Here is a 24,163-nt window from a genome sequence, read left to right as displayed (position 1 = left end):
TAGTATTTTACAGTTACCTGATACCATACATGGTTGCACCTGTGTGAACAGCCAAAGTAATTAGCCCTTTAACACTAGTTAGTTCATTATCACCTTGTCACATTAAACCTTACCATCTGCAAAACTTTGTGGATACTGCTGTGATTGTAACTGGAAGAGTAATATGTTCTGGTGCCATGTCTGAAAGTGTTTGATGGTAACATGTAGATTTTATTTTGTTAAAAAAAAACAAAGTGTTTTATTGGGAGGGTAGCAAAGCAACTTTGCTTGCAACTGCAACAAGTGTTGGCTAATGTACTGTTGTTTCTTGCCACGAAGGTCAAGTCTCAGATGTGGAAATCTCCCTTTTATTCTAATTGAGTAAAGCAGCTAGAGGATAGTACACCTAGAAGATGACAAGGGTTGCAGGGTATGAATTTTGTACCCTTGAGATAATTTCCTCAAGTCAGTGGTTGCATCAACCTGCGATACCTATAGAGCAGTGTGCGTAGGACTTACTGTTTCTAAATGATGATGTGCATGTACTGCTAGCACTTTGAAGACACGGACATTTTGCTGAATGTTATTTGTAAGTCACATGCGTGTGTGTGCGTACGTAAACACACTTCCTCTCCTCTTGTGGTGTGTTAGTGTGTACTGTCGTCCTCATTCCAGAGGTGTTCTCCCTTCTTCCTTTTGGTTTTTTTTGTGTTCTTCTCTTGAAACGCTTTTTATTTTTATTTCCTTTCTGGAGTAGCGTGCCTATCCCTTTTTGGCTTCTTGACCCGCTCTTTGGTGCTTTTTCCTTTGCAAATCTACTCTCTTCCTCCTTTTGTTTCTTCATCATTTCTGGAGGGGAAGATAACTTCACAAGCACATTGGGATTAAATTTTGCCTTTCTTCTGGCAAAGCTATTTTGGTCATTGCTAGATGCTTCCACTTGCATGTTTCTCCCTGGCGAATTCTACATTATTGACACATCTCTCCAGTGCCAGCCTGCTTAACTATCAGAAGACAAACTGGTCTGTATGTGCCATCTAATACAATGTGAGCTGAGTCAGAACATTTTAGAGATGATATATATTGGTAATGCAGTTTCTCCAGGGTGTATTGTGCATAGATGTACTCATCTCATTGCCCTCTTCCTCAGAGACCCTGAATCCTTTGAAATCTAATAACTGAGAGGAACTGAGAAACTGTACCGCATGTATAACTTAGGTGTTCTCTGACAAGCACGACAGGTGTGGAAGCAGACGTAATTTGAAGGTACAGCAAGGAAATAGAGTAAAAGTGTGCATAGGATCGAGACATATTGAAGAAACTGAAGTTTTTCATCTTCTGCAAGATGCATTGCCTGAACATAAAACCTTAGATTGGCACATTCACAGCTCAGTGGGTTATTTTTGATCTTTTTCTCCCTGGGATAGGAGGTATTTCTCCTTGTGATGTTTCAGGGAGCAGACTCCGTGATTAAAGTTTGGAGAAAAATACAGCTTACACCAGAGCGCTCCTGTACAATTGATACATGGTGGATGATATACAATGACTGTAACTGATAACCAGAACACATATTTTCTTCTTAAAAATGGAAAGTTTCTGTTTTGTTAAACGTTTTTTGTTTGTTTTGCTCGCTTGTTTTAAAGGAAGTGTTAGAATATGTCTGATAATACCTCTGGCACTGGCAGAGTGCTAAAATTGACTGTGGTTAATGCTACACCATAGAGTTTAGATCCAGAGGAACTCCATCCTTGTCAAAACAGCATTTGACCACTGCTGCGTCAGGGATGGATTTTGATAAAGGCAAGCACTGAGGGTGCTTGTTTAAATTGAAGGTGGTACAATTCAAGCATCATCTGTAAAGGAGGTCGACACCTTTGTAATTCAATAATTTGAGAAAATAAACTATTCTTGTAGCTCCTTGGCACTGAACCAACCAACTCAGGTAACTGAACTATAACTTCTGTATTTTAAGGTTTTGTTTTTGTGACAACAGTAAGGTTGGTTGCTGGGCGTTTTACAGCTGTTAGTTCAGCCACTTGGATAGATCTGATTTGCCTTAAAATAGCTTTCCATTTCTCCTCTGCCTGTGTCCCTTTATCTTTAAACTATTGGAGACAAAAATTTACTCTCTCCACTGATGTGTGGTGCAGAAATAAGGGGGGAAAAAAAGTTGAAGCTGTTTCCTTGGTTTCTATAATCCTCCTTTCAGCCTGCATCCTGGACCCTGAAGCTGGGTTACTTGAATTCTTCCTCTCATCTTATTTTGTCTCTATCAAACTAAAGACTCCAATACTTTGATAGCCTGGTGTGAGTCTCACCAAGCAGTATTGTTGGTCCCAGGGCTGACATAATTTTTTTCAGTGATGATGGGAGATTTCCCATTTGGGCTCAGGTCTATGCTCAAGGAAGGTCTTGGGGTCTCCACAGCAATTAGTCCTATTTCCACTTAATTATAGGGGGATGTATTTTGTCTCATCATTAGGATATCTACAACTCTCAAGAGAGTATTCATACCAGATAAGATTTGATTAAGACTCATTATGGTGCTGCTTACTTCATTTGATTAGTTCAGAAGCTTAGGTCCATTTTTAATTGTAAATGGAAGGCTGTTTTCTCCCTCCCCTTATATTTGGCTATGAATATTTATTACTGTGCTGTGATAACAGTTGTGTTTGCTGGCTGGGCTCCTGTTCTATCTTAGGATCTAATCTATTAATTGTATGCTGCATGTGGTCCTACTGCATCTCAAGTAGACGTAGCTACGTTTCAGCCTGTTGTTATTAGTGTGTTCTTGCAGTTGAACCTTTCAACTGCAAGAGTGGTGTCATTCTCTGCTCATAAGAAATGTGAGAAAAGCTAATTCCATATGCTTCACTAAAATAAATGAAAAGGAATAAGGCTACCAACCCCCCAAAAGTTGAATTTGTAAAATGTCACTTGCTACCATCTATAGCTTTGCTCAGGAGACATATGCTTGGGAGAGCTGTGCTAAGTAAACAGATTGCCTTCTCAGTATGAGATTTGTAGGAGCTGTTAGTCTTTCTGGCTAGGTGGAATGAGGACTAGCCTGGAAAAATGCCGCCGACATCCACAGATCACGAATTTTGAACTCTTTTGGTGAAAAGCAGTTTAGTGAGGACATCTGCAGAGATGAGAATGTCGTTGATGAGAAGAACAGCATCAGAGCCCTGAAGCTGTATTATGGTATTATGAAGATGTACAAGTCTTAGTACTTTATCAGCTGTATCCACATTTAATCATTCTGACTGCAGTGTTGCAAAAATTATACTGTCGCATTTGAGAGTTTTTTATCTTGAATTAATACTTTCTGATAATTATTTTTCAGGGATTTGCTGTAAGTGAGAAATTTGGAGAGCATGCAGTATACTCAGATCCTGCTTAAATATTTCACAGTATATTTTTTTGACAAACGTGCCTGTTCTGGTATGAGCGATGAGAAAGGAAGTCTTTAGAAGACTGGGGTATATGAATTCACATAATAATAAAGGGTGTGTTTTTCATTAGTGGACGTTTAACAGAGGAAGGTATGTTGTGGGATGAAGGGCTAGGAAAAAACACAGAGATGTTTTGAAGCTAATGATGAAATACAGTCGTAAAGATTCCTGTAAGGATATAGTCAACTGAAGAGCCATATTTGCTCTCTATATAACTTACAGATCCCTATGTACTGTAAAGGCTAGATATCCTTATTTATGGAAACAAATGGATAAGTCATTTTGAAAACATCCTACAGATAACAGTCATCATGACTTTAAATGTTGCTGAGATGAAGAATAATTGCTGTAGGACTTCAGGCAGTAGACTCTTTCAGATGTTTTTGGTAAAGGATCAGGGATTAGTCTGGGCTACAAGAATATTAATGTTGCTCGTTTTGTAGATTTTCTTTTTGTCTTTTTTTTATTTAGTTCTTTTGAAAGGTGGATCACACTGAAAATCCAACTCAGTTCCTTAAACCTGTGGTTTGAATGCAGTGTCATTTCATAGAGTTATTCAGGTTAGGGGCTTTGGGGATGTCTCTGGTCCAGCCTCTGCTTAAATCTTACTGAATCTTTTGACTACGAAATGTATAGATCTTTCACTATATTAAGAACCAGTATTTATTACCAGGACTGAAGAAATGTGTTAATAAAGGTTTGCATACATACCTTTTATATACATTTCATGTTCTACTTAGGAATTTGGGTAATTTCCATTCAGTCCCATTACCAGTAGCCTGGGAACAACTTCTTAAACTGTACAAAATGCTTCAATAATGCTCTCATCTACTCTCAATCTCCTTCCCCACCAACTGCCTTCTCTGTTTAGGAATCTCTAATGTTTTTTTTATGCTTGAGCTAAGGAAAAATCAGCCTGCCAGTTGGGCTGGAGCTACGCAGGTGGGCTCTTCACTAATAGCTTCACTTCTGTTTTCTTACCCTTGGCATTCACTCTTGAGACACGTTATCTGTGTCAGCGTTTCATTTCCTGTTTGCTTCACCCTAACAGTCTTGTTTGATTTAACTCCATGCAGAATATTTAGCATATAAATTAACTTACTCTGCTGTAATATCTGTAGAAACTTCCTGCCCATCCTCCCGCTTCAAAAAAAACGCTCAGTGTTGTATTGAAAAATGTCATTTATTAGCTAGTTCCCTAGCTGGTGCAGAAAGTGTTGGGTTGGGGGTTTTTGCTCCTGGCCAGGTGAATTCCTAGGGGCAGGTGCTTCCAGGTTGCTGCAGGACTCTTTGCTCTGTTGCAAGCAGTGGCTGAGCTTCACCTGGAGCCAGGTAGCAAGTGTATTTTTTTGGCTGCAGAGAAGACAAAGGCAACACAGGTTGGAGTAGAATGTCCTTCTTACCTGTTTTTTTATAAATCTCTGGCATCATATGGTCTTGATTTACAGTACTGCAGATGAACATTGTACAGCTAAAATTACTGATAGACTCCCCTTTCAAGGCTGAGCTCAAGTTTGTGCCTCAGGGATCAAAATTTTAGGTGCGTCAGGTTGGATAGGATTTTTTTTTTTTTTTTTTTGCTTGGGGTGGTTTTGGCATAGCCATAGCTAACTTTCCACCCCAGACATCAACAAGGCAGTGAAGGTTGAACTTCATGGATTATTGGCTCATGTATCCCTACTTTAATAGCACTGGACTCCAATTTAAAACCGATTTGCAGGGGAGGGCTTACGTTGAGTTGTGAGAAATTTGTGGCATTCCAATATTTGTTTTTACTATATTCACAGCTACTTCTACCTATCACTGTGCAAATAATTCTGGTGGCCCAAAATTTAAATGTACAGCATTTCTCATTAAAAGAATGGTTTCATTTTCATACTTTTTTAATTAAAAAAGCCTAGAATTTAAACAAAAATTACTCTACATGGGAAAAATAATCTCTTTCCAACCTTTCCATGTTGTTTTCTTCTTAGCTAAAACAACTTGCCAAATGAGACTATCCAACCCACTAATTTTGTTCCTGCCACTAGAAAAAGGTTGCAATGGAATAAATTACTTCTCACAAAAGATGGTTTAGGCCTACTTGTAATCCTAATTTAATCTGATTTTAATATCTGAACGTGCTCATAAGTATGACCTTTGTCTAAAATAAATAATTCTGAATTCTTTAAGAGAAAAAATATGGGCTGGGCAGTGGGCTTCAGGTGGCTTTAGTACAGATCAAAAAGCACAGGGATGTACAGCAGGGAGAGAAGCACACTCTGATGGGCCGGGGTCGCGGTCTTGTTCTGCATCTTGAGAAATCGTGGAAAATAAAGCAACTCTACTTTCAAGAAACTCCATTCAAAACTGATCTAACAACCATAAACCAAAATATTTAAGGGGCCACATTAGATCGGCTTTGGTGTATTTCTGTGTTTGCTTTTTACCCCAACACTTTTATAAATTACTTTAAAAGACTTGTAACCGAGGTGTTTGTGGGATGTAAATGAACACTTGGTTTCTTATAGGCCCTTTTCTTTCTGGGAACAGAGAGCAGCTATGTAATGTATTCTGGCTGGTTTTAATTTCCATGTTGTTTATCTTCATCTTGTGCAAGCTGTAGGTCTAAAGCCTTTGCTTAATTAAGACTAGAACAGTAAATAAACAAAGCTATGCCTTCTTCCATGTAGAGCAACGATAGGTATGTGAGAAACAGATAACAATATTTATATTTTTTACAACTTTGGAGTTTTTTCCTTTCATCTTCTTATAACCTACCATCAGCTAAGGCAAAAGAACAGCCCAGAGAAGCAGGAACCACCCAGAACACTGTTTGTAAACTTTGTGGGTGGCTGATGGTTTTTAAATCCATGTAAAGATATCCCAGTCCTTAGTTATTAAATAGTAATTGGTAAGTAGTAATTGTAAATAGCAATTTCACTATTAAATAGGAAAATATTTGTTCTTCAGTGAGACTTAATAACAATGAAATTTGGGCAGCACCCAGATTTTGGAGCTAGTGCTGGATTCCAGCATTCCTGTGCTTTCAAAACTCAGCTGCCTTCCTGGAGATACTTAGTATTGCTGGGAATAGAAGTGGTTACTTGATATAAAATTTTTTCAAGTCTGTGAGCTTCTGTCAGCGGAGGTCACTCAGTCGGGAAGTGCGGCATGTATGTCTGCTAGCGTCCCATTTTGTTGAGAGAAAAAATCAATGATTAAAGCATTGTTTAGTTTTTAATTTGAAATATATCATCTTTTTGAGGGAACAAAGCTTTGAGAGCAAGTGCATCCTTTAAGGGTATTGTAGTCTTGTGTGGTTCTGCAACGTAAGACAAATCTGTGATTTGTCAAAGTACACCATGTCTCTTCCTATTTCAATGCATCACTTTCTGGCTACTTTCCCACATCAAAAACTGAAAGAAGACTGGGCAATCTGAAGTTGCATCCTTCATCAGGGAGGGACCCACCTTGCACAAAGTCAGGACTCCAGCTTGCAGAAACCTCACCTTCCAAAGGGAAGAGCCTACCTTGTGTCTGGGTACACATACAGAAAAGCTTGTTGCATGACTTGATGCTGGTGAAAACACCAATATTTCCACTGGGTGATCCCTTGTTTCCCTCTTACTCAACATTTTATTCTGGCTTAATGAAAGCATCAAACCCCACCTAACTTAGACATAGTGATATTTGAATGAAGTGCTTGTATTTTTAAATATGTAGCTGTTCCTGTGTGAGAAGCAGAATAAAGTTATACTACTGTCTGGTTTTTCGGTGTTTTGGTTTTTTTTTTTTTCATGTAAGTAGGAAGCTGTTAACCCTGGTCTACCAGTATGATTATTTGGGTAAAAGTATGTATGTATGCTTGTAAATAGTGTTATACATCTTTCAAGTGCAGGCCTGACCTAATACTGTAAGTACTTTTATGGCTTGTCTGCAATGGAATGAAGCTCAAAACATTTGTGGTTTGGAACAAACATTTGTTGACTATTAAGACTACTATGCATAAATAGAGTGGGGTAACTCGATTGGATTTGCTGGGTACCTTGAATTAAAAACTCTCGTCTGACCCTTAGCAAGTACAGTCAAGGATCTTGGAGCAGCTTGTTTATTTTAGCTAACAAGTTTGCACAAACAACATGGTTTACAGCAGACTGAGTACTAATATGAACTACAAATGTTTATAGCATGCCTAGACTAATGTTTATTGCTGTTGCATAACTCAAGCTAATTGGAAATTGCATAACAAGGTAAAACAGCAAAACAACTAGGCTGATCATTTCCTAGGCAACTCTGGTTGAAGGCATATGGAAAGTCCTCGTAATATAATGTAAGAATATAAAGACATATTAGGGGATAGCTACTTTACAGGTATATATAAACACGGAGGTACCTCAGCTCGATAACATGATAAAATGGGGACTTTCTCATTAACAAGCTAAAGCAAATGACTTGCATTGACCTGCATTAAGTCAATCTATCACAGTTTCAAAAAAACCAATAAAAGGACGTGTCCACCAAAGCCGCTAACGCACCTCTACCCTACCACAGTCACAAATCAACCCCATATGAATCAATTGCCTTAGAGGAGGTTGTTCTCACACTACAGCTGTCTGCGTCTGCATGTTAATGTGCAGCTGCCAAGGTTGGAGCTGACCATGCTCCAGCATCGTGCTAGCAGGTAGTTCATCTTGGGTGTAGGAGCACCCAAATGAGAGGCAGGATCAGTGCTCGTCTTCACTGGGTGCTGTAGAGCCACTCATCTCCCCTTCTTTCAAAGCAGATGTGGTTAGACAGTGTTTTTGTTCAAAATCTTGAATACTTATTAACAGGAGAGAGGTGTGTTCACGTGCAGGAATTGGCATCCCTGGATTCAGCTTTTTTGGTACAACCCTTCTGTGCTAAGATCTTTGGTTTAAAAGTGTTCAGCTTGATACCATGAGAAATCCACTTCTCAATTTGATAAGTGCTCCTAAAACAAATTTGTCCAAAGAAAAGGTTAATGGTTAATTAAATTTATTATTGTTTCCATGTTCTTATAGCTTTAAAATATACAAACTAATGTAAGTAGGGGCAAAAGGAAAAAAACTAAGTGAGAAGTATTGCCTTTTAAGACCAGTAAAGGCATAAAATCCCTACTCCATTTGCCCCTGGAACTCAAAGCTCTAACACCATCTAACACTTCTGATTTCAGACCTTCTCGTAGGTATTGCTTTTGTAAATATTTACAAATTTCACGTTGGGTCTTAGGCCATACTAACTTACAAGGTTTTCAGAAGATGCTTGATGCCGCAATTGAATTGAAAGGATCTGCCTTTTAAATGTAAATGCTGATGTGTGGATTGATCTTTGGACTTTTTATTCTTTTTAAATCAGTATTTTCTGAATCTTGACTGAAGTAGTGTGATGCATATTCATATATTTTACTTTTTTTCCTCATTTTCCCGGCTATATGAACAGCATTTATGGTACCTGTTAATCATTCACCTGAAGACCGCTTGCAAGGAGAAGTAGAAAACTTCACTTGGCTAAGTCGCTTTGGCTTTTCCCGTGGGAAATACTTCTCAAACTTGTCCAATCTTTCAGTCTCCATACCTAATTATGTGGGAGAGTGCGTGCATGTAGCTGTACCCATATGAAGATACATTTCACATAATAAATTTTACTCTAATAACTTACCTGCTTTTTAAAAATCACATTTCTTCTAAACATAATTAAAAATAGTATCTCTCAAAAGTAGTTTCATTGTTTGAAACAGGCTTAAAGTCACCTTTGCAAATAGTTTTAAAATGAAAATGGATCCATGTTTGGGGGTTTAGCTATATGAAAGTTATAGTCATTTATTTTCTGACTTATCTTCTTAATAGAAAGATAATAATAAAGTGTAGCAGCATGTCAAAACCAAGAAAAATAGCAGTATCATTTCAGCTCAACACAAAATTTTGTATATAGTAAGGATATGCATAAGAGAGATAAAAATCTATGTAGCACCAGTTGGCATTTTAATTCACTGTGCATACATTCTTGCATAGTCTACTGTGCTTCAGCCACTACAGAAAATAAAACTTCCCTCTAATTTTTGCTTAGACCCATCTATTTTTGCTTGGTTTCCCAGTGCCAATGACAACTTGATGCGTCAATACAGGCAGAGATGCTGAAGTAAGGTGCTTCTGATCCCCATAGAAGGGGCTGGAAGGGTGAAAACGGAGATGAAACTTTGCTACTTGCACAGTAACTTGCTAAGAATGAACAATGCTGTGAAAGGAAATGCAGGAAAAACTCCAGGGCAGTTCAGTGGGTTTCTGTTGTTGCCTCCCTCAGTGACTCGCTGAAGGACCTTTGGTAAATCACTTGATTTTTTTGTTCCTCTGGTGAGCAAGTGCAGCAGGATGATTGTGATCGGGCTGGACTGGACATAAATATCCTTGATTTTATTCCTAGGTTTGCCCCTACTTCTTGATGTGATCTTTGAAATTCTGGTTTTGTTTTCTTGAAATTCTGCTTTTCTTGAAATTCTGAATTTTGCATTTCTTGAACTCCTGAATTTCTTCATGCTACTTTTTTCATTTCTTCTGTTTAGACTGTTAAATAATTTGGATCAGAGTGGTGGTTTGCCATGAATTTGTTAAAGCCTTGGCTTCATCGGCCAGAAAGTGTGCCAGGATGCTGAAGTGAACCCAGCTGTCAGAAAACCTAAATTTTCATTCTGTTCTAAAGACAAAAATCATGAAACTGTTTGTTGAAGTGTGATATTTATTCGATTTTGGAATTATTAGGGTATTCCATTTCCATAACGAATAAGGTCCGTGTGATCTCTGGCAAGTGCTGATGGAAAATAGCCTCTTTTGGGGGGTGGGGGGTTTGTGTGTGTTTATCACATCAGATTTATTTGTGTATCACATCCAGTTTAGTCACCAGCCAAAAGAGCATCCAGGGCCTGCAGCCCAGGAGTATTCCCAATTTTAAAAATACTGTGAAGCACTGGGTTTTGTCTGGGGTTTTGCGCTTTGTAACTAATCTAAACTAACCGACCACTAGAATATATGAATAGAAAGTTAGCATAAACTAATAGATGTTATTTTAAAAACACCAACTTGTGAAATTGGCTGTGCCTGTAGTTTTACATCTCTAGAAAACCATTCCCTGTCTCTTGGCTCACACCACATTCCTGCAGGCAAGGAAATGAAGAACTGGACTTGTTTCCGCATGGAGCAGCTTTCGGAGCCACCTGAATAATTTGCGGATCAGGAAATAACGCATTTGAATCGTGGCAAGGAGTGAAATGTAATCTTGAAAGAATTCTGACCTGTGCATGTTTATTTTCTCAGATAATTAAGCTGAAAGCAGAAGCCCGTCTCGATCTGCTGAAGCAGATCGGTGTGTCCGTGGATACTTGGCTAAAAAGCGCCATGAACCAAGTGATGGAAGAACTGGAAAACGAACGCTGGGCCAGCCTGCCTTCAGTAACCAACAACGGCTCTTCACACCTGGTACGGTTTCCAACATGTAAACCTCACCTTGTCTCCACGTGGCTCTTTCCTAGTAGCAACTCCTAACTTAATATTGAGTATAAAACAAAATTGATAATATTTGGTAGTTTCTTAGCTAACTGGAAGAATCTTGTAGCTTTACATGGCTGAAGCATGTGTCTGAATTTCATGAAAAAAACCCAAACAACAACAACAACAACAAAAGGATTTCTGGGTTCTGTTGCTGAGTTTACTTTAGATTGATTTTTCTGACCTTGGACAAGTGCCATAACATTTATTTGCCATCTCCTGAAAAGAAAAAGTCTGCATGTTTCTTTGAAGTTTCATTAATAGTTTACGATGTTATCTGAGATACTTGGATGAAAGGCTTTATTCTGCCAAATTGTCCCGTCCCCCCCCCCCCGAAGAATGAAGTGTTTCAAAATAGTGATGGCTGAATTGAACAACTGCTTGAATGAAGAAACCCTGTTCAGAAAAGAGGAACTGCTAAAAGAGCTCATAAAGCTCATAATACCTTTTTTTTTTTTTTTTTTTTTTTAAATCCCCCTACATGGCACACGATGCTGAGCTGTCACCTTTGGCAGTAAAACTAACCAATCTGTTGCTCTTCACCGGTGACCAACTAAAATAAGAATATATCTTCTGTATAACAAAGCTTTCAGGGGGCATGGGGATGTGGTTTTTCACTGCATTGCAAATGATTTGGAGAATGGCTTGCTTTCGCTGACCACCTAAGAGAAACAAAATCTCCATTTCAGCAAGTATGTGCTATCTACACACAAAAAATCCTGCTCATTCCTGTTTCTTCATGCTTTTCTACTTCTTTATTGTTTTCTTGGTAATGGTGGCAAACACTTAGAGGGAAAGGTTTTTTTGGATGTACAGCTATTTTCATCTGTGTCAACTTTAGTTCAAAAAAGTGAGCGAGCACTGAATAGAGTCTCAACAAATCCTGAGACTCCTGAATCCACTCTTTGCTTTCTTCAGGGTGTTAGGATGTTTCTTCTAGGACGTTGCGTGCAGAGCTCAAACACATTGACAGTGATTTGCAGTAAAGGTTGTTATAATCACTGCTCTGCAGGCTTTATTCTCGTGGTTAGTAGTATAATTAGAGATTACGGTTGTTGTATGCAGATCCAGGCTTCAGCCTTCCCAAATGCCAAAGGAGTTCTTGTGCCGAGTTTCATTTCATATCCTTTCTAGCCGGGATAGATGAGGATATGTTACATAGCTGTGTTTAACAGTGTTTTTTTCCCTTTGTTCTTGTACTCCACCTCCTTTAACTTCCCGTTGTGCATGTTGGATTGTGCCCAGTACCTTGTTCTCTGTTTCATCGGACATGCCAACACTTGGCCCTGGAGCCAAACCCCGTGCTAGTCCCTGGTGAGCCAGCAGATGCCACAGTGTGGGAGGTTAAACTCTGATTCTTATTTTCCCCTTTTACACTTACGTACGCTCCCATATAAAAAAAGGCACTGTTGACCTTGGCAGGCCAGATGAGGACAGCCCATAGATGGAATTCTTAGAACTGTTACCGAAATTACGCTGCTTGCAGTTATTAGAACAATTACTGCAGCATATAGCAAGCAGCACTTTCACTTCATCCTTGAAGAGCAGGCAGTGTTTAATGTTGAAACCAGCTATCTGCCATCCTTACGTTGTGCACACCTTTGCTCTTTGTGCCAGTACTTGTCATGACATAATTTGTTCAGCAAAGCTCTTGATACATTTTCTTTTAAAGAGCTAAAAAGAAGAAAACAACATCGATGCCTTGATACCGCTGTATTTATTTAACCTATTATGGTAATGTAAGGAGCTGAAGGAGTTAATATCCCGTCACCTATCCAGTTGGCTGACTTTCTGATGTAATGATGAAATGCATAATCTTGGGAGGGAATACATTTTTTTTCCAGTGTACATGCCACCAAAAAGTTAACTGTCATTTTGAATTTTAATGTCACCTGAAAAACGTATGCAGTGCCTATGCTGCGTGCAACATATATTGTAAACACTATGTAATTTATTCAAAAAAGGAAGAGAGAATAATGTCTTTATGGGTTTTGTGTTTTGTTTTGTATTTGCTGTATTTGCTACAATTACAAGAAACATTTGTACAGTAGAAGTACAGTATTGCAGAGTTAGAAATAAAGTTTGCAGTTGGTACGTTTACTGTGAACATGAAAATGGATGCTTTTAACTGTACAGGGATATAGCATCTTTATTTGTAAAAGGTTATAGCATCTTTCAACTATTAGGTTACTGGTTCATATTCAAGCCTGATTGTCATCTGATACCAGTAACCTGTGCGAAACAAATTGCATTTTCAGTCCCTAAATGCACGTATTGCAGACTGCCTCTGACTGATCAATACCTTTGGGTGCTCCGGCAGACCGCTTTGTTAGTGAATTGGCAGGAAATTTTAGCCTTTTTTAGCTCCTACAGGTCACACAGCCAAATCAGACTGGAGGTGGTTTAGTATAAATGTGTTCTCTGTTGTTGCCAGGGTGTCTGCATTTCTGAGGACAAAAAAAAAAAGGGCTCTTGGTATTCTTTTTGGTATCGAATCTCTTTTGTGTAGGATGTACAACAAAACAAGATCTATATAGATATATATTTGCCTACCTTTTTTCATATGTATAATCAAGCTCTCTTGTCACCTTCTTACCTGCGTTTATTCTTGTATTTGCTGTCTGTTACATACCTTCAGTATAATTGTGGCTGATGTATTTAGTCTTTGCTTACGCTGTCTTTCATTACCAGACTTCGTAGAAAGATGAGCTTTATTAAACAAACTGCTAAGTTTTCTGTGTCATTAATGCTGTTTTCCTTCTATGTGCCTACTTTGCAAACGATCCTATTCAAGGAGTTTGAGCTGCCCACACACTGAAAATTAAAATATATTTTTTCTCCTCATGTTAGAAAACCAGGACCAGATGTTTTACGAACGAGTCTTTCTAGACATGATACACTAATTTCCATGATGTTTCGCGTGGCTGTCAGCTGAATGTCAGCTCTGGCTGCTGGGACATAGACCATGCACAGCAAAAGGCAGTTAGAAACTGGAGGGGGAAACCTTAAATTTGCCATAATTTATAGTTGGTTGGTAATATATCAAAGCATTAGCTAGGCAGGACAGTGATTTTTTTGTTACCGCAACATCCATGAACGCATTTAAATAGCAAAGGATGCAAACTGCACTTGAATGAAAATGAACGGAGAAAAAATCATATGAATTACAAGGATGTAGTCTAGAAATCATAACATAAAAATTAATATAAGTCATAAAATGATGAAGCTTTGTGCTCTTCTACTCCAGGTCTAGAAGAAGAAAGATGTTACAGAGCAGCGGTATGGAGACAGCTGGTTTAGGGAGCATGCACAGTGCCTTGTTGGTCTCTTTGTTGATTTATCAGCCTTTTAGTTTTCATGAGGAATACCAAATTCAGTCCCAAACTGAAAGGAATAAGTACAGGGAAGATGGCAAATGTGTAACAGTGTTGCCTTTCATTCCAAGGACTTGCCTATTTTCACATGAGATAAAGTGTTTATTCAAAATTTAATCCAGGCACAGGGCCAAAGCACAGCTCATGTCAATGTTGCCCAAACTACATTTATAGAAACTTGTATTTTTCCAGTGTATTGACTTCAGGTTTTATTTAGACTTTTATAGCTAGTTTTTAGTAATCATTCTTTCTCTAAGGATTTTTTTTTTTTTTTTAAATAAACTGGAGCAAATCTATTGTGCAGAATACACCAGCTGGAAGGCTGATATTTTTATTTATTTTTTCAAGTTTAAGTATTTCCACTGCAGTTTCATTTCATAACTCGTGGTCACAGGTACGTTAATCTTTTAGTAGTATAAATTCTCAGTAAGTGACTCTTTTTTCCATTCAAGTATTTGCTATGCCTCTGAAAAGGCATCTTGAAAGTACATTAGTCACTGTTTCACAGCTTATGTAAAAAATAGATAAATGTCCATCAGTTGAGTTGGAGCTTCCAAAATCTTCTACAGTTCTGTTTAAAGTCCACAGGCCTGTGATTGAATGAAGAAGTACAGCTGAGTTAAGCAAAGATGTAATTTGGTGACAGCTCTTATTCTTTTGCTTCCCTGTATTTGCTTTGTTTGATGGCTGCTTTCTTGGTGTTATGTGAGAATTGTATGTTGAATATTATTTAGTCTTCTTTTTTGTCCGGTTTCAATAATCGTAAGTAGTAAATAAACCACACTGAAGAATACTGATCAATTAATTTTTATTGTTATTTCTTCACTTATTTTTATTTGATAGTATAATGCCATATTTAATTTGTTTTAATAGATTAATGCTGATGCAGAAAAGGAAGAAGGTGAAGAGTTTGAAGACAGCATGGATGTTTTTGATGACAGTAGTTCTAGTCCTTCTGGTACTCTAAGAAATTATCCTCTCACCTGCAAAGTTGTTTATTCATATAAGGTTTGTGATTTTTTTTTTTTTTTTAATTTGATTAGCAAAATGAATTATGCAACAAACAAGTAATAGATGTAACTGTTCTGTAGGAGTCTGGGGTAGAATGTCAGCATTTGGCTCAATAATGGTGCACATTAAATGTATCTAACATCTAGTTCTGAAAAACTGCAGCAGTGTGAAATCCATGTCATTGTGAAACACATTTAAACTGCAGTTCAGCAGGGTACTGAAGTCTGTGCATGAATTGTAGACATGTCTCTGTCTGGCTTCAAGGAGACCAGTTGTGTGCCTGCCATTAGAAGACGTTCTAATTTTTGTTGCTGAGCCGGTGTGGCTATATTAGAAACGCCTTCTCAGTGTTAGGCATGCTTGTATGCTGTATGACAAAGCTCTTCTTTGTACTATAATAGTGAAACCACCATTCATGAGTCAAAGCTTTGCTGACAAACTGCATTCATGCTCTTTACTTCTGCTAGCGCTGCTAGGTCAGCTGTAAATCACACCACTGCGGTAGCTGAAGCCAGTGGCCGACATAGTCTCAGAGTAGGGAGTAATTAGGGTTTCAAAAGTAAATAGGGTTTGACGCGCTGGGTGGTATTCAGGGTGCTTCCATCTATCCTCTTGAGTGAAAAAGGGTCTTGGGAATGTCAGCAGGTATACAGAAGAACCCTTATTAATACATTTCAAAGTATGCTACATCATAAAATTTTCATTTTTTTAAAAATCATAAGTTTTCGTAAAAGTCTGAATGAGAATGTTCTTTACACTGCCTGTCCCGTGCACCTGAAAACACTTTTATTTTCTAATCTTCCTGTTATATACTTCAGGCTTCTCAGCCAGATGAATTGACCATAGAGGAACATGAGGTATTGGAGGTTATTGAAGATGGAGATATGGAAGACTGGGTAAAGGTACCATTTTTCTGAGATTGTTTTCTTTTCACTATCACTTTTAGAAATAGAACTTGGAATGGGAGAAAGTGTTTGGATTATTTTCATAGTAGTATGCAAAAGCAGAGCATCTTTTATGTCATTTACTTACAGGCACGAAATAAAGCGGGTCAAGTGGGTTATGTGCCAGAGAAGTACCTGCAGTTCCCAACATCCAGCAGTCTGCTGAGTATGCTACAGTCCCTTGCAGCACTGGATAGTCGATCACACACCTCAAATAACTCCACTGAGGCCGACTTAGTCTCAGGCAGCCTGAATGGAGACTCCAGTGGTAAATACCAATAAACAAATAAATAGTGTATTAAGCTTGTTCTCGAAAGCGTTCTGCATATCGAGTTTGGATGTCACACATGAGAATTTCTGATATTTGACCTGTAACTGAGTACAACTGTTCTCAATAATTATCTATCTGATACCAAATCTGTGTAATGTACCTGCCTATCTCATAGAGTTGAGATTAGCTAAAATTAAGGAAAACTGAAATAATTTGACTCAGCAATTATAGGATTATAGAATCATTTAGGTTAGAAAAGACCTTTAAGATCATCAAGTCCAACCGTAAAAGTATGTATAGTACCTGTTATTTTTTTTAAGCTCATGCCAATTACACTGTTTTTTTTCCTCTTCCATTCTTCAGTCTGTTTTGTAAAAGCACTTTATGATTATGAGGGCCAGACAGATGATGAGCTGTCCTTCCCAGAAGGAGCGATCATCCGCATCTTGAACAAGGAAAATCAAGATGATGATGGCTTTTGGGAAGGAGAATTCAATGGACGCATTGGGGTGTTCCCATCAGTATTAGTTGAAGAGCTTACAGCCTCAGAAAACGGAGAGACTCAGTGGATTGGAGATATTCAGGTGTGTAAAGAGTTGAGGTGCTAGCTTGCACATATGATATTACGTTGTGAGGGCAATTTTGCCAGGCTGCAAAGATCTGCTACTACTTTAGAGGGGGGAAAAAAATCAGAACCAATTTAAGAGGCGGGGCGGGGGGGGGGGGGGACGGGACACGGACCAAACAACTCTGAACGCTTACCTTTTAGGTTTTTACCCAGCCTAATAATTATCAGCTGATATATTTTGGCAAAACTAACAGATTTGTGAATAAAGGCAAGTATATGGGTAGAAAGGAAATGAACCAAAGGAGAAAATTTACAGTCTACTTCCTGTAATTAATTTATGGCATAGACTGAGACATCAAACAGAACCTGGCAAAAAGAGAATTACAGGCTCTCTCAGCCCTAATTTAATGTTTTCATACTTAAATCTGTTCTGTATCCTCTCAATTTTTGAAGGGCAGAATACTGCCAAATATTGTATTACAGTAATTTTTGCAAAAACGTCCTCATTCCAGTATAGTTCTGTAATCCTTATATCATACTAGAAAATCAGACACATTCTCATGTGTAATCGTGGTGCTAGAAGGTGGACTTCTATGTTTCCTACAAAGTAATTTCTCCAGTATTTTTATTCTTTGATTTGAAAAGACCATGAAAATTTAACATTGAAATGATATATATGTAACTGAATTGGGATAAAACTCACTATCTTAATGCTTTTGTGTAAATATAAGTGGAGAGGCACACTTGGCCAATTGTCTTTTTTCAAATAACCTTCAAAAAGTCTGTCTAAATTATCTGGGAGAGGATGAAAATTTCTGCTCAGTGGCAACCTATGATTTAAAAAAAATATAATCACTGTTTGATAACTTGGCTTTCCTTCCCAAACGTACCAGACAGCACTTTTGACAGATAGTTTTTCACCAGATGAAAGTTCCTAGCACCCTGATGTGTCACAGAACTTGCTGCACCTCAGTGTGTACATAAAAACCGTTGAGGAGTAAGGCTTTCTGCAGCCCCTGTCTTTTTTTAACACAGGTATCCCCAACTCCGAAGCCTAATAATGCCCTTCCACCGCTGCCACTGTATGACCAGCCTCCCACTAGTCCCTACCACAGTCCGGATAAAAGAGGTTCTCAGTACTTCCCCAGATCACCATCAACTAACGGTAAGAAATTTTGTGATAACTAAATGTTTAATCTAGAAAGTTCACATTTCAGTGGCGGGCGGGAAGCTTTTTTGCAACACAGAGTTAATTCAGCAATACCGAGTGGCTTGTTTGTGATGGGTTGTTGCTTACTCCTTCAGAAAACAGCTTCAGTTCAGAGTCCCCTGCATTCTCACAGCCTCCGCGAATTCCTCCGGAAACTTCATATGGCAAACTGCGACCTGTAAGTTAAAACCAAATGCTGCTGTTTTTATTGAAGCTACAAACTCATAAGGCCAAGCCTAGGTAAATCAGGATAGATACATTCAAAGTAGGGTGGTGATAGAGCACCTGATGATTTGGCTCTCTGTGTTCTGCAAATCCAATTACTACGTATAAAAAAAAGCAGTATCTCAGATGAATGGCGCGGGGAAAGGTCTGTTTACTCCCCTTTGATAATACCATAGATGTGTCAAAAAGCTATAGAACGTGAGAGCTATTTGAGATTAAGTGAACACTAGAACAAAACAAAGCTGCACTTGTTTAAACAGTAAGTCACTGTGTTTAAAGATGACCTTGAATCTTATCCGTCCCCTATGCTTCATCTAACCTGCCCTCCTGTATCTGCCTTCATAGATGTAATACCTGCATGTCTCTGTGTGAGGCATATGAATCATGAAATCTAACCTGGGAGGCAATTACATCTATAATGATAGTAAAATAGATGTTAGTCAATAAACTTATACTGCCTTTTCAGGCACTGGGAGGTTTTTTCTGTTCTTGCCACATGTAATAACCCCTAAACAGAACTAAAAAAGAGGTAGTGAATAAATGCCAGAACAGTTTAATGATATGATTTGTACAACTGCTTCTTCTCTGCTGTGCTGGCAGACAAATCTGTTTGCCAGCAGTTTGACGTAAAATGCAGTCCTTGGGACTCCGTTGCATTTAGTGTTACATTTATTTCCAAACCCCTTGATATAAGAGTTTTGGATTAAAAGTTCTTGACAATAAGATCTATATATTTTGTGATGTTTTTGCTGTCTAGAAAGAGGGATTTTGCCAGAAAAGGAAAGGAAGAATTTAATCACTTAAAATTTGCAAAATCCATCTCCTCAGATTAACTTTGAAATCAAGTTTTGGGAGTTTCAAAGTCCTAAACCAAATCATATTAAGATGTAACTTCTGTATTTTCCTGGCATTCCCAATGAATGAAGTTGCAGAAAAAGAGCATTTTTGGATATTCAGAAATTATATTCTGAATATTCCAGTAGTCAGTGAGTTAGCCTTATTCCTTGACATAGGCAAGGCAGAGGTAGTACTGCATCGTTGAGTATTTAAGTATTGAACAGAGAAGTTCCACGTTGTCTTATTCCCATGTAAAAACACACTGATTCAGCTTTTCCATTTTGTAGATTTATGTTTTCTTCACAAGTTTCTTGCCATTTACTGTCTTTTCAAGATAATACTACAGTGTCAGGCCTTAATTGAAAGGATTTCTGTTAGTATTGCATTTTGAATACGCCTGGTTTGAAAATATTGTGAAGTTTGTTATGGTATTGCTCCACGATTCATGTTTTCCATAGCAAGTCGCTCTGGTTTATTCTGAAATCATGTGATAAAAACCCTGCTTCATGAAATGCTGTTAGCGCTTAAGGTAATCTCTATCAGGAGCTTGAATAACTTTATTGATGTGGCAGAGTGTAAAAATAGCATCAGATTTCAGCTGTATATTGTTCAGGTCAGTGATTGATTAAATATTAGTAAGCCACATAGATGCAACAAGGCGTTCTTGTAGTTTCCAGTCCATGTAAGTTCCAGGCAAGGGCGTCAGCAGATTTCAGCATTTGGTGTAAAGTCCAAAGTCTGTCCCAGGTTTACGTACTGGATTATCCACGGGTACAGGCAGAATAGATAAGTTATTTCACTCTGTGTTTGCCCCCGTCATGACTGCTAGTCATCCTGGAGAAAAATCACCTGAGAGTGGTGACAGGTTATAAGGAAGAGCCTTGATGGCTTAATTGGAGACTACTGGGCCTGAATTCAGCTGGTTACTCATAGTAGTTCTGTTGATCTCAATATATTTGCATCATCTTGAGGTATGAGCCCAAAGTTGCAGTTTTAGTCTATACAAATTCTGAAATCTTGACAGTTTTCTGATAGTTACAGGCTGGTTCTGGCTGTTGCAGGTGCGAGCAGCTCCACCACCCCCTACACAGCATCATCGCCGGACAACAGAGAAGATAGAGGACGTGGAAATTACTCTGGTGTAATGATTGGACTAGTTAAGTAGTAGTGCTACAATCAAGACCAAACGCGGTATTTGGTCAATCTCGTTTTTAGGCACCTTTGCATGATGAAGACTTTTACTATAGAGCAAGAGATAGGGAGGATTTTATGTGACAGTGACATGGCGGATTCCTTCCCACAGTCATGAATATTTTGTGCCTTTTTTTTGGTTTGATTTATATACATTATTCTTCCTCTCTTAGCACAAACCAAGACCGGCCAAACAGCGAGCAGAGGAATTGCCTTGGAGCAGGTTTCTCTCTTGGCTGAAGATGGTCAATTTTTGTACAGAGGCTGAGGAAAGAGCCTCATTCATGCAACTTAGTCATAGCATACTTTGATCACGTGCATTAGTACAGTATATTACTGTTGCCATAGGAATGTGTTAAAGATTGTCAATTCTTCAAGTAGCATTACTTGTCTGATTAGGTATTAATCAGATCTTGCGGAATGAAAAAGGGAACTGAAAAATAAGTATAAGGAGAGGCTGGCTCCTCTTTAATCCCCTTGCAGAAAGGAAGAAACCGGAAAATAATCTTATAGATAAGGAAAACTGATGCAGATCATATGGCGTTAATTACATTAATGCACACCTCTTCAATAATTAACAGTTAAACTGTTATGTTCTTTGTATTAATATTTATGCAGTACATTTAGTAATAGAGTATCTAATATGGAGGTGCTGAATTAGTAGCAACATCTTGTTCCATAGCATAAACCAACTGGTAGAAAAGTAAGTGAGATTTTGTCTAGATCTGGAAATTGAGCTTCATTTTTTTTCTTAGCAGATTTTGGGGGTTTTGGTTTTTTTTTCTTTTAAAGTATTTGGGTCACTCTTATCCCAGTTATTGCCGTGTACTTTATTATCCAACATTAGCAGTGTATCTTTGTCATCAAAACATCTGGCTAGAGTTAGAAGTTACATTTAGAGTATTTACATGCATTATTTAGTTTTTGCATTGGATGGTCCTGTAGCATTTTCCCATGCGAAGCCCGTTAACTAGCCAAAGCCGGAGAGCCAGGAAAAGCTCTGGTTTCTGCAAAGCCTTCAGCCCGCCTTTGTGGCCAAGACTATGGTCTCAAATTACTCTTAGGCAAGAAATAGAGAGTGAAGGAATTTCAAAACTAATTTTCAATTGGAGATCTCTGAAAAGGGAGCTTTTTGTTGTTGTTGTTTCAAAGAAAAGGACAGAGGATATTCTGAGGTTTAATGTGGAGAGAAATGGTCAGAGGAAAGGGAAAAACTGGATGAAAACAGGTTTTTCTTTGTGTACTTAGTAAATTATTTTCAGCAATCTCCGTCAGGTCAAAGTTTCAGTTAAAAGGCATCACAGGGTTGGTTTTTTTGAGCTGTTATATGGGTTCTATTGAACGCGCTCTTATGTCTTCTTTTTTTTTTTTTTTGTTTCTAAGCCAGTAAGTTTTCTACTTTTAGTTTACTAACAAGGGCTATTTTTTGAGGCTGCATTTACAAAAAAAAAAAAAAAAATCATCTAACAAGATTTTATCATAAACTTTGCACATACTTGTAAATCCCAACCCAAGCTGGGTCTCTGAGACATTTGTGTTTGCCAATCTCCTTTCCCAGTGGGATCTTTAACCAAGAGTGGGGCTGTTTGAAGAAAACAATTCATGGATCAGTTATGAAATCGGTGACTGTCCAATGAAGTCTTTTCCATATTTTTCATTCTTTTGCACCTCTTGTCCTGTTGATCTGTTTGAGGTCTTTTTATGTGTTTATCAAACTTATTCTTAAGTTTAAAAAAAAAAAGTTTTTAAAAAAGATTTAACTGTTTGCAAAAATTTTGAAAGCTTCACAATGCAGAAGAAAAGCAAGTATTGCCATAATGTTCATGTTCAATTTCTTTGGCCAGTTTTTCTGTGTCCTTCATACCTGGACTTTCAAAATTCAGAAAGTGTTATTTAAAGTCTCTTTAGTTGTATTTTAAAATATTTTCTGTAAGAGCTGCTAATTTTATTTAAAAAAAAAAAAAGAAAAGTTGTAAAAATATGCCTCCTTTTTAACTATGATTTCTTCATACAGGGCATGTATTCGACGTATCATCGTGTACAGCGTCAGTACACTGAAAGCATAGGTGCAAATGCTTTCTTTATATTGGCTGTAAAAAGTTTGTATTTATTATGTATAAAAAGTTGAATAATAAAAAAGTGGAACTAAATCCATGATGTTATCTTGATACAGACACCGCTGCTATGCCTATGGCAAAATGTTGGTAGAAGATTTCGGCGTAGATCTGTGACTACGGGAGAACCTGGCATTTGGGGATAAAAATGTACATTTTCTTGGGTATCGTTTTTATGGTTTATGCTTTTACACAGAAATTTGAATCTCCTGCTCAGGAAAACACTTATGCCTGTACTTAAAGCGATCTTTAAGTATCGCTTTAAGGTGGTATTTATATGAGGAACAAAACTATGCCAGAAATGAAGAGCCAGTAACAAAGCTCCAGTTATCAAAATAATTGCTTAATAGCCTTTATGCAATTAGGATAATTGCGTAAAGAAAGCAAGGGAGAGTGATTGATAATAACTCTTCAGTGTGATTGTCCTTTAACAGGGTTGATTTGCCTAATTGTGTGAGGAGTATTTCCACTGCACCCCAAACCTCTCTAGCTTTAGGATCCCTGTTTGCTCTGGGTTTCCATGTTGTATTTTCTTACCGGCACTCGGAAGCCACCCTCTGGTGACCAGCTCCTCGCTTGGCTAATTTCAGTTTCTCAAAGGCAAGTGCTTTTTACGTTAGGTGGTAAGTGATACGTGAGCTCTGCGTGCTGATTTCCTCCCGATTCTTGCTTTCAGCTGTTTGGAGTTGAGACTATTTTACCCTGTTTGAACACAGCTCGCTGCACGATCAGCCACTGGGCATTGCCGCGGTGTTGGGTTAGATCTTTAATCTTTCATTTCCACTGTTCACACAGAACTGTTACACAGACTTTCATCATTATGGTTTTTTCCCCTGAGCTCCTGCAGCCTCTTCCTTTGAGAAATCCCATCTTCCCCTGCTTTTTATATGCATTCACGGTGCTCCTCCAGAAATTTTTGTCCTGGCTTGCTGCTTTGACCGCTTTGTCCTCTTAGCTTCTTGCTTGTTGCGTGTCTTCTTTTCTCGCTGCATCACACACAAACGTCTTTGCTTGAGGTTCTTTTCACCGTCAGTATCGCTTATAAATGATGTTAATCCTTCAATCCACCAATGATGCCAGTTTTCATTTCTTCCATTTTTAACAGGCCCCCTTCATGCCTCTACTTTTTCTCCTTCCCCCTCCCTTAAAAGCTGTGCTGTGACAAAACAAACCAAGCAGATAATGCCCGTTCAGCAGGTGTGCTGTGATTGCATCATTCTTGCCATTAACATGAGCATAACTTATTTCCATGAAAATCTCTTCACCCTGAAGTGCTTTCCCAACTGAGTGGCAAGCCCCCGTTGCTGCCATTTGCCTGCAAGTGGGAGATGGCTGTGATTTTGATAGCATGCAGTGGCCATTTAGAGGCAAAGTAAGGTGCTGAGGGAAAACAAAAGCTCCGTGGTTATATATTCTGCTTGGGATATTTAGAAAAGCGGTATG

At 38.3% G+C, this 24,163-nt stretch overlaps 1 protein-coding gene across 1 annotated transcript in view; it reads left to right on the top strand.

Moving 5' to 3' along the window:
- The window catches only part of FCHSD2 (FCH and double SH3 domains 2), a 162,503-nt gene extending 139,757 nt beyond the window's left edge, over positions 1-22,746 (top strand). The window contains exons 13-20 of the mRNA XM_075050264.1: positions 10,745-10,906; positions 15,223-15,357; positions 16,179-16,262; positions 16,395-16,572; positions 16,939-17,159; positions 18,179-18,308; positions 18,449-18,531; positions 20,477-22,746. Of these exons, the coding sequence (XP_074906365.1) occupies positions 10,745-10,906; positions 15,223-15,357; positions 16,179-16,262; positions 16,395-16,572; positions 16,939-17,159; positions 18,179-18,308; positions 18,449-18,531; positions 20,477-20,560 (1,077 nt within the window). The 3' untranslated portion in view covers positions 20,561-22,746. The remainder of the gene's footprint in view (positions 1-10,744; positions 10,907-15,222; positions 15,358-16,178; positions 16,263-16,394; positions 16,573-16,938; positions 17,160-18,178; positions 18,309-18,448; positions 18,532-20,476) is intronic.
- The last annotated feature ends 1,417 nt before the right edge of the window (positions 22,747-24,163 follow it).

The sequence above is a fragment of the Buteo buteo genome, chromosome 18 (assembly GCF_964188355.1).
Source record: "Buteo buteo chromosome 18, bButBut1.hap1.1, whole genome shotgun sequence".
NCBI lineage: Eukaryota > Metazoa > Chordata > Aves > Accipitriformes > Accipitridae > Buteo > Buteo buteo.
Note: the sequence above shows the minus strand (reverse complement) of the source record. Positions and strands in the feature narration are given on the sequence as shown.